At 43.1% G+C, this 17,060-nt stretch overlaps 1 protein-coding gene across 5 annotated transcripts in view; it reads left to right on the top strand.

Annotated features, from left to right (window-relative positions):
* Positions 1–16,980, top strand: part of DUSP14 (dual specificity phosphatase 14) — a 38,661-nt gene extending 21,681 nt beyond the window's left edge. For 2 of the 5 annotated variants that reach the window (XM_066363229.1, XM_066363232.1), the window contains 2 exons: positions 14,431–14,526; positions 15,647–16,980. In XM_066363229.1, coding sequence (XP_066219326.1) covers positions 15,737–16,333 — 597 coding nt within the window. In that variant the 5' untranslated portion in view covers positions 14,431–14,526; positions 15,647–15,736 and the 3' untranslated portion in view covers positions 16,334–16,980. Of the gene's footprint in view, positions 1–1,807; positions 1,868–14,430; positions 14,527–15,646 lie in introns of those variants that run through there. The other 3 variants (XM_066363231.1, XM_066363233.1, XM_066363230.1) reach the window with 3 other exon arrangements.
* Positions 16,981–17,060: the final 80 nt, after the last annotated feature.

The following is a 17,060-nucleotide window of genomic DNA, read 5'->3' on the forward strand; positions in this document are numbered from 1 at the left end:
TAAATCCCAAATAACTAATGTATTATTTTTATTTGAAAATAATTTTAAAAATAAATGGACATTTATGGTTTCTCATTCCTTTGCTCCTCCTAGAAATTAAATAGATAATATTTATCTTTTCCATATAGCTTAATCTTATTTTACTCATTACTAGAGCTGGTCCAGAAAAAGAGTCATCAGGAGATTGCTAGAAATACAATTTACCAGGCCTTTGACATGCCTGGTAATTAATTAGGTCTGAGGTGGAGCCTAGGAGTGCATTCTAACCAGCAGCTCTGGTGATTCTCATGCAGGGGTCCTTAGGAATGCCTTCAAAAAGTATTTCTTTAACAAAAAAAGTATTTCTTTTCCATTGATGGTATTGTAAGATAATTTCAACCAGGGGTTAGCAAACTTTTTATGTAAAGGGCCAGGTAGTAAATATTTTAGGCTTGTGGGCCATATAGTTTGTGTTGCAACTACAACTTGTCTTTGTAGCATGAAAGCAGCCATGGTTAATACATAACAAATGACTGTGGCTGTGTTTCAATAAAACTTTATTTCCGAACACTGAAATTTTAATTTCATACAATTTTATGTGCCATGAAATACAGTTTATATGTGGATTTTCAACTGTGTGGGAGGTCAGTGTCCCAGCTGGTGTTGTTCCAGGGCCAACTGTGCTAATCTTCCTTTGATTTCTATCTCTTTTTTCTTCTTTTTTGAAATAGACAGGGACAGACAGAAAGGGAGAGAGATGAGAAGCATCAACTCATAGTTGCAGCACTTTAGTTGTTCACTGATTACTTTCTCACATGTGCCTTGATTGGGGGCCTCAAGCCAGAGACCATGGGGTCATATCTTTGATTCCACACTGAAGCTGGCGACCTCATGCTCAAGCTGGCAACCACAGGGTTTTGAACCTGGGTTCTCAACGTCCCAGGCCAACTCTCTATCCACTGTGCCACCACCTGGTCAGGCTTTGATTTCTTTTTTAACCATTTAAAAATGTATATGCCATTCTTAGCTCATGGGCTATACTGAAAACAGATGGTGGGCTAGACATGGCCCACCAGGCATTGTGTGCAGACATGAACAAGAGTAGGGTGTGGCTCTGAGGCCATTGCATTCTCTTACAGTATGTGGATAATATTTAGTAGTATAATCTAAAAAGAACTGTATATATTGTCTTATTGTATAAGACTATTGTTTCAGTAGACAGTGAAAGCCAGGGAAATAGCTTTGGGATCCTCTGCCTTTTGACTCTTATTTAAGAGCTCGATTCCTCTATTTTCAGTCTGGAGGCTCAGATACATACAGCCTGGCGCCCTTCAGATGCGATGGGCCTGTGTGCAATAGGGGTATGCAGCGTCACTAGGTTTCTTCCATCCAGTTAATGCAGAAGACTTACCAGGCTATCTTCTCATAATTATAGCGGTATTTGATTAATAAAAATGGGAAATGATTAATACTTTATAAATGAAGTTAATTTGATATAAAATCACCCAGAATGTTGACTTGGACACAGAAGTTCTTGTGGGAAAAATGTTGAGACTCACTGCTTGAGTTTTAAGGATTTTGATTTCATCCAATGAGACATTAAAGGGTAAGATGATCAAAGGGTAGACAACTTTCACTATTGGACTTAGTCTTGTGAATTTTATTCTTTTTTTTTTTTTCTTTTTACAGGGACAGAGAGAGTCAGAGAGAGGGACAGATAGGGACAGACAGACAGGAACGGAGAGAGATGAGAAGCATCAATCATCAGTTTTTCGTTGCGACACCTTAGTTGTTCATTGATTGCTTTCTCATATGTGCCTTGATTGCGGGCCTTCAGCAGACCAAGTAACCCCTTGCTTGAGCCAGCGACCCTGGGTCATCTAAGCTGGTAAGCATTTTTTTTTTTTTTTTTTTTTTTTGCTCAAGCCAGATGAGCCTGCGCTCAAGCTGACAACCTCGGGGTCTCGAACCTGGGTCCTTCCGCATCCCAGTCCCAACGCTCTATCCACTGCGCCACTGCCTGGTCAGGCTGAATTTTATTCTTATAAATTCTGTTTTGTTTTCCTTAAAGTAGTAAGGAAGGACTGAAATCTTACTTATGAAAACATCTGCATTTTCTGAGATTTCGTGGTCCTGCTTCTCAGAGGGCAATAGTGACTTCAGTAACTTTGAAGCACACAATTTTATCTACCTTGGATATAATTGCTGACATTTTTTTTTTAATTTTTCTGTGTCTAGATCAGTGGTTCTCAACCTTTCTAATGCCGTGATCCCGCAATACAGTTCCTCATGTTGCGGTGACCCCAAACCAAAAAATAATTTTGATGGCTACTTCATAACTATAATTTTGCTACAGTTATGATTCGGAATGTAAATACCTGATATGCATTATGTATTTTCCGATGGCTTTAGGCGACCCCGCTGGCGTCGCAACCCACAGGTTGAGAACCGTTGGTCTAGATGTTCTGACCTACGTAAATCAAAGTTCACTGTTTGACCAAGAAGCTATGATTCTGTTTTCTGATTGACAATTTTACAGTATCACTTACATAGGCTGTAGCACAAACAAGTTTCTAGTTTTCACCAAACAAATTTAAATGTGATTGTGGAGTTCTGAAAGCATTTTCTTGGTTTAGATTTTTCAGATTTTTACACTCAAAGATCATCTCATACCACTTAGAAGTTTTTACATTAATATTCAGATTACAGATAAAGCACAATCAGACTGACCTTGTGTTCCCTAAGTTCTTTGCCTTTGCACTTTTTATTTTCTTCTCCAATGAAATGTACATTTTGGTAGTCTTTAGGTCAGTTGATCTCTTGTGGTCAGATTGTATGACTAATCAACAGACAGACAACTCATGGAAGGGCTGTCTGGTCCCAATGGGGTTACTAATTTTCTGTGTAGAGTCTGGGAAAGCCTCTTATCCTCCAGTTACCTCTGATTCCTCATCTGGGAACCATGACAACACAATGACACTGATCCGTGAGAAGCTGAGCATGCTCGTGTGGTTTAAACAAAACAGGTGCTTGAGTTTGCAAGTCCAGGGGGACAGATTAGGGCAGAATCATGAGAGCAGTGCTTCTCACTTTAGTGTATATACGGATCACCTGATTCTGCAGGTCGGGGATGGGGTTTGGGGTTCTGCATTTTTACCAGCTTCCAGGTTAACACTGCTGGGTCTGCGATCACACTTTTTGAGCAGTAAGAGTCCTAGGAAAAGGTTTGTGTCCTCCATCTGAAGTCAGAATAATGAGACTCTTGAAAGGCAAGAATGGCCTCATGTTTTAAATGGGTTGGTGAAAAAACATGACAGTATAATCTATAAGACACTTCTCCAAGAAAAGACAGTCTTTTCAAGAGATAGTGTTGGGCAAGTTAGATAATGTGGAAAACTAAAATAAAATAAAAAAGAACTAGACCACCATCTCATACCATGCACAAGATTTAATTGTAAGACTCAAAACCATAAAAATACTAGAATAAAACATAGTCAATAAAATCTTGGACATTTCTTTTTTATTTTATTTTATTTTATTTATTCATTTTAGAGAGGAGAGAGAGAGAGACAGAGAGAGAGGGAGAGAGACAGGGGGGAGGAGCTGGAAGCATCAACTCCCATATGTGCCTTGACCAGGCAAGCCCAGGGTTTCGAACCGGCGACCTCAGCGTTTCCAGGTCGACGCTTTATCCACTGCGCCACCACAGGTCAGGCCTTGGACATTTCTTGTAGCAGTGTTTTTTCATAATATAGCTCCTTGGGCAAGGGAAAATTAAACAACTGGGACTACATAGAACTAAAAAGTTTTTGCACAGCAAAGAAAACCATCAATAAAATGAAAAGACAACTCACTGTATGAGAGAACATATTCAACAATGTGTTTGATAAGGGGTTAATACCCAAAATTTGTACAGAATTTATATAGCTCAACATAAAAACAAACAAATACCAATCCAGTTAAAAAATGGACAAATGATATGAACAGACACTTCTTCAGAGAGGATATATAGATGGCCAATACATACGTACGAAAAGATGTTCAGCATCACTAATCATCAGAGAAATGCAAATTAAAACCACAATGAGATATTATCTTAGACCTGTCAGAATGGCTATCATCAGTAAATCAATAAAAAACAAGTGTTGGCAAGGATATTGAGAAAGGGAACCTTTGTGTTCTGCTTGTGGGAATGCAGATTGAAACAGTCACTGTTAAATACAGTATGGAGTTTCCTCAAAAAATTAAAAATGGAAATGCCTTATGACCCAGCAATTCTACTTCTGGCAATATATCTGAAGAAACCTGGAACACTAATTCAAAAGAATATGTGCACCCCAGTGTTCATTGCAGCTTTATTTACAATAGCCAAGATTTGGAGGCCGCCTAAGTACCCATCAATAGATGCGTAGATAAAAATGCAATGGTACATTTTACACATTGGAATGCTACATGGCCATGAAAAAGAGGGAAATGTTACCTTTTGTTACAGCATAGATGGACTTGGAGAGTATTATGCTAAGTTGAATAAGTTGGTCAGAGAAGACAAATACCATATGATTTCAGCCATGTGGAATCTAACAAACAAAAGCAAATAAAATATAGAGAAACAGACTCATAGATACAGAAGGCAGACTGACAGCTATCAGAGGGGGTGGGGCATGGGAAGTGTGGTGGAAAAGGGTGAATTTTGTGATTAGGCAAATAAAAACAACCCTCATAGACATGAACAGCAGTATGGTGATTACCAGAGGGGACAGGGGTGGGAGGGGTGGAGGGAAGTAAAGAGGATAAAGGGATAAATGGTAACAGAAAGAAACTTGACTTTGGGTGGTAAACACAATACAATATACAGAATTGTACACTTGAAACTTACATAATTTAACCCCAATAAATTCAATAAATTTAAAAAGACCCCCCCCAAAAAAGAAAAAGAAATAACGTTTTTTAACATCTTTGACTTTTACTTTGACCTTGTACCTTCTCTGCATTGTTGTGGCTCTCAGCAAATACACTGTGCCACAGTCCCCAGCAACACTTAGTGTTGAACAAATGGCATAAACTCAATAAATGTGGTTGTGTGAGTGAGTGACAAGTAATTTAAACACCCATGTGGATGAAGATAGAATTCAAAAATTAAACTCCACGTATGAACATGGTACCCAGATTACTTCATGGTATCCAAACAAATGCACACCACCGCCTTTTATAGTTTCTTGTCCCTATTCTGCTCGTTTTATCACCAACATGGGAGTCTATGAATTGATCGTATAGAGCTGAACTTGTTAACCCTATGAGTAGCACGAATGTTCATTAACATCCTTGTGCCTCCTGACCATCCAGAGCACGATTTATTTAGTTAGTTTTGTTTGTTTGTTTTTGTATTTTTCTTTTTTTTAATTTTTCTTTTATTAATTTTTAGAGAAGAGAGAGAGAGAGAGAGAAGAGGGAGGGAGGGAGGAACAGGAAGCATCAACTCCCATATGTGCCTTGACCAGGCAAGCCCAGGGTTTTGAACTGGTGACCTCAGAGGTCCAGGTCAATGCTTTATTCACTGCGCCACCACAGGTCAAGCTTTTGTATTTTTCTGAAGTTGGAAACAGGGAGGCAGTCAGACAGACTCCCACATGAGCCTGACCGGGATCTACCCGGCAAGCCCACCAGGGGGCGACGCTCTGCCCATCTGGGGCATTGCTCTGTTGCAACCAGAGCCATTGTAGCGCCTGAGGCAGAGGCCATAGAGCCATCCTCAGCGCCCGGGCCAACTTTGCTCCAATAGAGCCTTGGCTGTGGGAGGAGAAGAGAGAGACAGAGAGGAAGGAGAGGGGGAGGGGTGGAGAAGCAGATGGGCGCTTCTCCTGTGTGCCCTGGCCGGGAATTGAACCCGGGACTCCTGCACGCCAGGCCGATGCTCTACCACTGAGCCAACTGGCCGGGGCCCGATTGATTTATTTTAAAGATGTGTAAAGCAACATTAAAAAAAGGCAAATGCATGTTCTTCTTGTTTCCATAAATTGGTTATTAAACAAACATGATTTTAAGTTAATAAAACTATAACAGGAACTAACTTTATTTTTTGAAAAAAAAATTCACTCCTGGGGGTCAGCGAGCATGAAAAAAATTCACTATTCAAAGGCTTAAAGTCTTTGTAGCTTTGTCACTCATTTGGTATGCTTTTCTTTCTGTTCTCATCAGGTGGACTGCCCATGTCCTTTGGACTGTGATGTGTTCTCCATCCAGCAGCTGGATGTAGTCTGTTAGATTCAGTTAGTGGGCTAGTGATCCACATGAGGACATTGATATGTCCAGCCAGGTGACGACTACACAGACATTTATTGTAAGAGAAAGATAGTGAGAAGGGAGAGGTGGAAGGGCGGAGAAGCAGATGGTCGCTTTTCCTGGGGTGCCCTGGCCAGGAATCAAATCTGGGACATCAACACGCCTGGCCGATACTCTACCGCTGAGCCAACTGGCCAGGGCTGCTTCTGTTTAAAAAGGGTGACTTGAAGGTTTTTAAAGAACTAGCTACATACTTACTTTGATGGAGAAAATGTGATTACACAGGCTTTTCAGTTATAAAAAAATAACAATGTAAGCCCCCAGTACATACTGGGATCCTCTGAAATTCCTAAAACTAAAGCTATTTAGTCAGATCATTTTACAGTCATCTCTAGGACCATTGTGGCCATTTTCTGCTTATTCACCATGAGGTGAAAAGCAGGGGATAGAATTTCGGTTCTTTAACTGCTGATTCTAGTGGTTGTCATGGTTTTTTTAAAAAGGGAAGTAGCCTCTGTGTCACTGGGATGGATGCTGCAAATAGACCGTGACTCCTAGCAGTGATTCTGAGTCTGTTCTAGGTGTGGTGCCCACGTCCCAAGAGCTCTGCAGGGCAGGAAGTTGTCTGTTGTTAATAGCTTATGTGTTACTGAAATTACAGGCCCACTGGCAGACACTTAATTCTTCATTTTGTTTAGCACATGGTGCTTTGATGCTTATTATTCAAAGAGATCAGCATCATCTCTGATGAGACATTACTTACAACTTGTAAAAGAAATACCTCTCTGTGGTTGGTTTAGGACAGCTCCTCCCTTTTGTCTTTGAACCCATGCTAACCCCCCTCCCCTGGTCAAAAAACATTTTTCCCTGACAAAGTAAATGCAGCTCTAAGAGCAACTGGGGAGGGCTGAGTTGAACACCATGGACAGCGACAGGGACAGTCCTTGGCTCTGGTCGTCCTGGTCCCACAGACCAGTGTGATGCAATGGGAGTGGTGTATTCAACTCAGAGCACCTTGCAATCATTGATCCCTCAAACGTGGGTCAGTCTTTTACTCGCCTGATAGATACCCTTTTTCTGTCTTCCAGTACACATTCACTAAATTGATTTTGACAAATCTGTGATGTTAACCCCATACTTTTATTCTTTATAATTAGAATATGCTCATCTTAGAACTGAGCAAACAAAGGCTTCTTTTTTTTGGTGTACTGTGGGACTTCTTGCTGAGGTCCCTTTGCTATCAGGAGGGCTTTCTGTGTCCTGAATGGTGTGCCAGTTTGTGGCAGTATTTTCCTGTTCTAGGCAATAAGAGAAACTGGAACAGCTTAGCTGATCTGGGCTGTCTTTTCTGTGTCATTTAGAAATGTTCTTAGGTATATCCAAGACCCCTTTCGTGCATTGAGGGCACTGGTCGGTGATGACAGAGTACTGTAGGCAGGTGATGAGAACACAGCCCACAGTCACACACACAGAAGCACTGTGTGGGTTGGAGCTAGGAGTCCGACACCTTGGATCTTTTCTTGGTTTAGTTATGTGTGTGCTCCAAGCAGAAATCATCTCACCCTTTCTGAACTTTGTAGTTTCTGACCTGTAAAACGGGTCAGGAGTGTTTGTTAGAGGAGCATCTGTGGTGTCTGTGCCCTATGGGTGCTCTCTGGCCGAGGCTGTTTTTCTGTGTCTTGGACCCAGCTTTGGCATTTTAAGCAGGTTTGTTGGCATGGGACTGACTAGCAGCAGCAGGGAGGAGAATCATGTCTGCCTCACTTGGATTCTCTCCTGAGGACCCACAATCTGTTTCTTTTCCTGTAGCACCCTAAACCTATCAGTGCCCAACAAATGAGAGTTGATAGACTACTAGGCTTCTGGCCCACTCATTACTTACCCTTGGCCCTTGATGAAAGGTCTTTCTGCTGAGAAGGCCAGTGAGCCTGGGACCCCTGCTTCAGGAGGGCAGGTGGCCTCCCAAACAGAATAATTATTTGAGAGACCACAAGACTGAGTCCCTCTTAACTAGACATTAACTAAATTAACCTGGTTGGATATTTGATTAGCATCTTCTGGATTTTCCATATTGAGGATTTTGAAAGCCCAATTTTGTGATTATTATACAGTGACCTTTTTAAACTATTGGAATTCTGCTAGGGAAAGACTTTGGGAGTGGCCAGATACTGCTGCAGGACAGCTTATTCTCATGTAAAAGTTTTGCCATTTCTATTTCCATTTAACACCCACAGCCACACATCTTAAGTGAGACTACTTCCTTTTTTTTTTAATGAGAGGAGTGGGGATAGAGACAGACTCCGTATGCTCCCCGACCAGTACCAACCCCCATCTAGGGCCAATGCTCTGCCCATCTGGGGCCTTGCTCACAACTGAGCTATTGCAACTACTTCTTCCTCCTCATAAAGCGACTACACCTATATATTCTCCATGTACCCCTGTATCATTAGTCATCAGAGGTGGGCCTCCAAAGAGGGGTGTAATCTCGGGTGAGGCAAGGACAGTTTCTGGGGAGAGACTTGGGATCTCTCAGCACCAGCACTCTTAAGTGTCTCAGTCTTGAAGGGGTAATCTGGGAGGCACATCACGCAGCCACCTCTGGAGTGAACTCACTGTGCATCCTCTGACCAGCAGCGTCAGCATCACCTGGGAAGTGGCAGTTTTCCAGCCCCACTCCAGAACAACTGTGACTCAGACATGGGGTCAGGCTTGGCAGTCTGTTTTGACAAGCTTTCCAGGTGATTCCGATGCATATTTAAGTTTGAGAATCACTTCATTATAAAGCTATAAAACTATTTTTATTTTTCAGGGTGTGTGTGTGTGTGAGAGAGAGAGAGAGACAGACAGACAGAGAGGGACAAACGGGAAGGACAGAGATGAGAAGCATCAATTATTCACTGTCACACCTTAGTTCATTGATTGCTTTCTCATATGTGCCTTAATTGGGGGGGGCGGGCTACAGCAGAGCAAGTGACCCCTTGCTCGAGCCACTGACCTTTGGGCTCAAGCCAGAGACCATGGGGTCAGGTCTGTGATCCCATGCGCAAGCCAGTGACCCCACACTGAAGCTGGTAAGCCCACTCTCAAGCCAGATGAGCCTGCACTCAAGCCAGCGACCTTGGGGTTTTGAACCTGGGACCTCTGTGTCACAGTCCGACACTCTATCCACTGTGCTACCACCTGGTCAGGCCTTCAGGGGTTTTTTTTTTTTTTTTTTTTTGAGGTACAATTGACATACAAAATATTAGCTTCAGGTGTACAACAATTTGATATTTGCATGTATATTGCAAAATGATCACAATGGGTGTGTCACTATATATAAATTTTGAAACTTTTTTTCTTGTGATGAGAACTTTCAAGATTTAGAAACTGCAGTACAGTATTAACTATAGTCACCATGCTCTATACATTTTATCCCCATGACTTATTTTATAACTGGAAGTTTGTACTTTTTAACTCTCTTAATTCAGTTAGCCCCCCTCCTCTGGCAACTACTAAGCTGTTATGTTTTCTGTATCTGGGACTTTGGAATATTTTTTTTTTAATTTCACATATAACTGATACCATGGGGCAGTGGTTCTCAAACTTTTTGAAGTCGGGGCACATTTAAAATCCTACAAATAATTGTAGCCGCACTATATACAGATTTCTGAGAAATACGTTATAATAATTAAGTCAAATATGAAAGAAAAAATATAAAGTCCAAGTGTGCTTTTATGGTAACTAAACGAAATAAATACGACAAAATTAAATTTATTCTAATATTAAAGAAGTTATTATTTTTTTTTACAGAGACAGAGAGAGAGTCAGAAAGAGGGATAGATAGGGACAGACAGGAACGGAGAGAGATGAGAAGCATCTATCATTAGTTTTTCATTGCGAGACCTTAGTTGATCATTGATTGCTTTTTCATATGTGCCTTGACTTTGGGGCTACAGCAGACTGAGTAACCCCTTGCTTAAGCCAGTGACCTTGGGTCCAAGCTGGTGAGCTTTTGCTCAAACCAGATGAGCCCGCGCTCAAGCCGGCAACCTCGGGGTCTTGAACCTGGGTCCTCTGCATCCCAGTCCAACGCTCTATCCACTGCGCCACCGCCTGGTCAGGCCCTTTCTTTCCCTCCCTCCCTCTCTCCCTCCCCTTCTCCCTTCCTCCCCTCCTTCCTTCCTCCCCTCCCCTCCTTCCTTCCTCCCCTCCCCTATTTCCTTCCTCCCCTCCCCTCCCTCTCATACATTCATACATTCATACATGCCTTGATTGCTGGGCTCAAGCTGAGCCAGTGACCCCTGTGCTCAAGCTGGCAACCTCAGGGTTTCAAAACTGGGACCTCAGGCCTGACCAGGCAGTGGCGCAGTGGATGGAGCATCGGACTGGGATGCGGAGGACCCAGGTTCGAGACCCTGAGCTCACCAGCTTGAGCGCGGGCTCATCTGGCTTGAGCAAAAAGCTCACCAGCTTGGACCCAAGGTTGCTGGCCCGAGCAAGGGGTTACTCAGTCTGTTGAAGGCCCGCGGTCAAGGCACATATGAGAAAGCAATCAATGAACAACTAAGGTGTCGTAACAAAAAACTGATGATTAATGCTTCTCATCTCTCTTCGTTCCTGTCTGTCTGTCTCTATCTATCCCTCTATCTGATTCTCTCTCTCTGTCCCTGTTTAAAAAAAAAAAAAAGGATCCAAAACTGGGACCTCAGCATCCCAGGTCAGTGCTCTATCCACTGCACTATCAGTGGTGAGGCGAGATTTATACTTTTATGTTTTCCTGGTACTAACTTGCACCCTTGTCAGCTTAAATAAGTCCTTTTAATATTTCTTGTAAGGCTGGTTTAGTGGTGATGAACTACTGTAGCTTTTGCCTGTCTGGAAAACTTTCTCCTTCCTTAATTTCCAGTGACAACTTTGCTGGGTATTCTTGATTGGGAGTCTTGATTTTCTTTCAGCATGTTGAATATATACTACTGCCCTCTAATCTGCAAAGTTTCAGCTTAAAAATCTGATTATAGGGTTTTCTTTGTATATAAAATAACTTGTTTTTGTTTTGCTGGTTTTAAGATTCTCTTCTTTTTAAAAAATTTTTTTTTTATTTTTTACAGAGACAGAGAGTCAGAGAGAGGGATAGACAGGGACAGACAGGAACGGAGAGAGATGAGAAGCATCTATCATTAGTCTTTCATTGCCCATTGCAACCCCTTAGTTGTTCATTGATTGCTTTCTCATATGTGCCTTGACCGCGGGCCTTCAGCAGACCGAGCAGCCCCTTGCTGGAGCCAGCGACCTTGGGTTCAAGCTGGTGGGCTTTTTTTGCTTAAACCAGATGAGCCTGCGCTCAAGCTGGCGACCTCGGAGTCTCGAACCTGGGTCCTCTGCATCCCAGTTTGATGCTCTATCCAATGCGCCACTGCCTGGTCAGGCAAGATTCTCTTCTTATATTTAAAATATATATATTTTTAATTTTTTTTAAAATTTTTATTTATTCATTTTTAGAGAGGAGAGAGAGACAGAGAGGGATAGAGAGGAGAGAGAGACAGAGAGAGAGAGAAGGGGGAGGAGCTGGAAGCATCAACTCCCATATGTGCCTTAACCAGGCAAGCCCAGGGTTTCGAACCGGCAATCTCAGCATTTCCAGGTCGACGCTTTATCCACTGCGCCACCACAGGTCAGGCCTATATATTTTTAATTTTATTGATTTGAGAGACAGAAATATCAATCCATTTCTGTGTGTGCCCTGACTGGGGATTGAACTGGCAACCTTTGCATACTGGGATGACGTTCTAACCAACTGAGTTATCTGGACAGGGCTCTCTTTGTTTTTAACTTTAAACATTTTACAGTGTTTTGGAGTGACTCTCTTTGGGCTCATCTTATTCGGAGGTCTTGGGCTTCCTGGATATGGATGTTTGTTTCTTTTCCAGGTTAGGGAATTTTCAAGCCGTTATTTCTTCAAATAAGTTTTCTGCCTTTCTCCCTGTCTTTTCTATCTGGGACCCCTGTAAAAAATAATGAAAATTGCCCTGGCCGGTTGGCTCAGCGGTAGAGCGTCGGCCTGGCGTGCGGGGGACCCAGGTTCGATTCCCGGCCAGGGCACATAGGAGAAGCGCCCATTTGCTTCTCCACCCCTCCTCCTTCCTCTCTGTCTCTCTCTTCCCCTCCCGCAGCCAAGGCTCCATTGGAGCAAAGATGGACCGGGCGCTGGGGATGGCTCATTGGCCTCTGCCCCAGGCGCTAGAGTGGCTCTGGTCGCGGCAGAGCGACGCCCCGGAGGGGCAGAGCATCGTCCCCTGGTGGGCAGAGCATCGCCCCTGGTGGGCGTGCCGGGTGGATCCCGGTCCGGCGCATGTGGGAGTCTGTCTGACTGTCTCTCCCCGTTTCCAGCTTCAGAAAAATACAGAAAAAAAAAGAAAAGAAAATTTAAGTGTGATGGTTACCTGATAAAGGCAGACAGACAGGTGGGAGAGGAACACATTCTTAATAATGCTTATTGGTGAGTATTACATTGTTATATAAATAAATAAATAAGAGAGCCAAGCTGGAAGAGAAAACAAATTTCAATTCCAAATTGCTCTCCTTAGCACCACTTCCTGTAGTTGGCATTGACAGCAGCAGGCACATCTGCAGCACTGCTCTTCATGAAGGGGTCTCCTGCATCTGGCTTAGCTGTGGTGTCTAGCACACTACACAGTCTCCCACACTGCTGGGTTGGCTAAGGGCACAGGGAAGAGACTTCTAGCTTGTTTTGCATCTCTTCCTGGCCCATGAACAGTATGTTACATTTCATTGATATGTTGTGGTCTCTGAATCTCCTCCTTTTAAACCTTTGTCTTTGGACAAAACCTTACTTATATTTGTCACACTGTGCCCATGTGTCATTAGTAAAAAGCTGAGACTTAGGTTGGTATTTTTCTTTTATAAGGTGAGAGACAGGGAGGCAGAGAGACAGACTCCCACATGTGCCTTGACTGGGACCCACCCTGCAAGCCCCCTTCTTGGCAATGTTCTGCCCATCTGAGGCCGTTGCTCCATTGCTCCATTGCTCAGTAACCGAGCTATTTTAGTGCCTGAGCCATCCTCAGTGCCTGGAGCCAACTTGCTCAAACCATTCAAGCCATGGCTGTGGCAAGGGAAGAGAGAAAGAAGGGTAGAGAAGCAGATGGTTGCTTTTCCTGTGTGCCCTGACCAGGAATCAAACCTGGGACATCCATATGCCGGGCCAACACTCTACCAGTGAGCTAACTGGCCAGTGGCAGGTTGGTATTTCCTTTTTTCTTTTTTGTATTTTTCTGAAGTGAGAAGTGGGGAGGTAGAGAGAGAGACTTCCACATGTGCCTGGCCGGTAACCACCCTGCATGCCCACTAGGGGGCAATGCTCTGCCCATCTGGGGTGTTGCTCTGTTATAACTGGAGCCATTCTAGTGCCTGAGGTGGAGGCCATGGAGCACATGGACCCACTTTGCTCCAATGGAACTTTGGCTGTGGGAGGGGAACAGAGAGAGAGAGGAGAGGGGGAAGGGTGGAGAAGCAGATGGGCACTTCTCCTGTGTGCCCTGGCTGGAAATTGAACCCAGGATTTCCATGCACCAGGCCGATACTCTATTGCTGAGCCCACTGGCCAGGGCCTCTTTTTTATTTATTCATTTTAGAGAGGAGAGGGAGAGGCAGAGAGAGAGACAGAGAGAGAGAGGAGAGACAGAGAGAGAGAAGGAGGGGAGGAGCTGGAAGCATCAACTCCCATATGTGCCTTGACCAGGCAAGCCCAGGGTTTTGAACCGGCGACCTCAGCATTTCCAGGTCGACGCTTTATCCACTGCGCCACCACAGGTCAGGCGGTTGTTTTTTGTTTGTTTGTTTGTTTTTTAAGAATGTATTTATTTTAGAGGGCGGGAGAAGGGGGGGAGGAACAGGAAGCATCAACTCCTATATATGCCTTGACCCGGCAAGCACAGTGTTTCAGACTGATGACCTCAGTATTCCAGGTCATCATTTTATCCACTGTGCCACCACAGGTCAGGCCAGTTGGTGTTTTTGACCAGTACATTCTTTAAATGCATATCTAGATATAGTTAGCACGCTTTCTACTTCCTAGATTAATTGTAGTCAAAGCCAATTAAGTAAAAATAATCTAAGAATTCTTTTGAACTTCTTGATTGGTCACATACTTGTCTCCTTGTGTTTCTGCAGATCTGATTTATATTCACTGTGATCAATCAGAACTCTCACTAGGACTTTCCGGATCCAGACCCAGGACCGCAAAGGAACTAGACCCCTCCCAAGTGAGTAGCCCCAGCACTCCCTCTGTCTGTGGAATTAGGGATGGTCTGGTCTGACTGAAATCACTTGGCACCCTATAGTATCCTGGGTGGGGAAAAGCACACTTTCCAGTACACACAGACTGTAAAGCAGTGTGAATCTGCAGTGAGAAGAACTGATATCTAAAAATCTCAGGAAACCAATCATTTCGTTTTCTATTTTTACTAATTATGCTATGTAGAACTTATATAAAATTGATTGACTTATAGTAAACACTGTACTAGTGAGAGAATATAGATCTTTAAATACTAAACTAAATTTATTTTAATCTAGCACATCTGGAACCAGTGGGATTCATCTCAGAGCTTAGAATTGGCTGAGGAAGCTAAAGTTACTTAACCAAACCCAGGGTCAGGTCAGGTAAAATGCTCATTAACATAGACAAGTGAATTTTTGAGACCATGGCCTTCAGATTGCCTGGATTATTTCCATGGAAATGCCACAGCAAGTTACTCAAAGTTTAGTTAGATATCCAAAGTGTTCAGATATTACAGATATGAGTAGCTGTTTTTTAAATAATAAAGGGCTAAAGTGGCCATATGTCCCGGCTTTTCTGTAATTGATCCAATTCTTTTTTCATCCATAAAGGCAGTTAGTTCATTGACTGTATTACCTGATGTGGTATCATCAGATCTCTATTTTAGAATTAGACATGGAGGCAGGCAGAGTGTATGAAAGAACATGGCTATAGGAGGGATCAGAATTTCTGATTTCTTCCTAATCACCAAGGAACACCACTCCCTTCAATAAGAGAAAGACCCTGCAAGACTGTTGTTTAGGAACCAGCTAGGCATGTGTTTGTCTTTCACTTTTCCTAAAATTGGACGACTACTTCCATTTAATGCCCTTTTTAAAAAAATAGTATCACCAGAAGTGCTGAGTTTTACATTGATTTTACATTATTGATGTCTCAGGCTATTTTTCTGTTTATCCATAGAAAATGATTTGTCCACATCCTTGAAAGAACATACTCTATTATAGAAAATAACCACTTCTAATCCTTTTACCTTCCCATTTCACAAGTACTGCAGAAGGCTGTGATGAATCAGTAGCATATAAAGTACTGACAGGTACCTATATTTTGCAGGAAGATTATAATTTCAGATTCCCTGGTGGAAGAAAACAAAAACACTCTGGTCTTGTTTCCAATGATGCAAGTGTGATTGTTGGCGTCTTCATGAGCTCCAGAGGTCACAGCACGCTACCACGGACTCTCATGGCCCCTCGGATGATTTCTGAGGGAGACATAGGAGGCATTGCTCAAATCACCTCCTCTCTCTACCTGGGCAGAGGTAGTGTGGCCTCCAACCGGCATCTCCTCCAAGCTCGTGGCATCACCTGCATTGTTAATGCTACCATTGAGATCCCCAATTTCAACTGGCCCCAATTTGAATATGTTAAAGTGCCTCTGGCTGACATGCCTCATGCCCCCATTGGACTATACTTTGACACGGTGGCCGACAAGATCCACAGTGTGAGCAGGAAGCATGGAGCCACCTTGGTGCACTGTGCTGCGGGGGTGAGCCGCTCGGCTACTCTCTGCATTGCTTACCTGATGAAGTTCCACAGTGTGTGCCTGCTGGAGGCGTACAACTGGGTGAAAGCCCGGAGGCCTGTCATCAGGCCCAATGTAGGCTTCTGGAGGCAGCTGATAGACTACGAGCGCCAGCTTTTTGGGAAGTCGACAGTGAAAATGGTACAGACGCCTTATGGCGTAGTTCCAGACGTTTATGAGAAAGAGTCCCGACACCTGATGCCTTACTGGGGGATTTAATGCCGCCAAAGCCTGCATCAGCAGCCCCTTGAGCAGTGCCAGCATCTGCTCCACACCGTCTGCTCCCCTCTTCACCTTTCTTTTCAAATGGTTGACTTTTGGTTCTCCCTGAAGTGTTTTTTTACACTGGGTGTTCCAGTTTATTTTAAGAGGTAGGGAGAGGAGGGGAGGAACATAAGTGGAATGCATACATTGCTAGTAACATTTTTAAAACTAACATTTTGGAGTAGTGTTTATGAAAATCTTTAACTGGCTTTTAATCATTTTTAATAATTTGAACAGTTTAATAAACTGGTTCTGCTCTATTTTGAATCCCACGCCTTTTGGCATCATGTCTGGTGCAGGAGGAGCTCAGTGCAAAAATCACTCTGGGCCCTGGTTAACCCTCCAGAGACAAGATTTGCCTAAGGCTGCTGCCCACACAGCGCTTAGGGAAAACTGACACCAGCTCTAGTCTCTACTGGATTAGCCCTACTCTCTCCCTTCCCCTTTATTATTTAGTAACTTTGTAAATTAAAAAAAAAATCAACTTTATTATTTAGCTGTTAAGTAATTACAACAAAATCTGCTGCAAACGGTCTGTTGGAATCAATGTGCCCCAGGACTATATCAACATTATTTTTAATAAACCTATCTGCTTTAACATATTAGAATTTTTACTAAGAAGAATTTCAGAGGGGGTGTGTGTGTGTGTCTGTGTGTGTGTGTTGATGAAAGATTCTCTCTA

The sequence above is a fragment of the Saccopteryx leptura genome, chromosome 2, assembly GCF_036850995.1.
Source record: "Saccopteryx leptura isolate mSacLep1 chromosome 2, mSacLep1_pri_phased_curated, whole genome shotgun sequence".
Classification (NCBI taxonomy): Eukaryota; Metazoa; Chordata; class Mammalia; order Chiroptera; family Emballonuridae; genus Saccopteryx; species Saccopteryx leptura.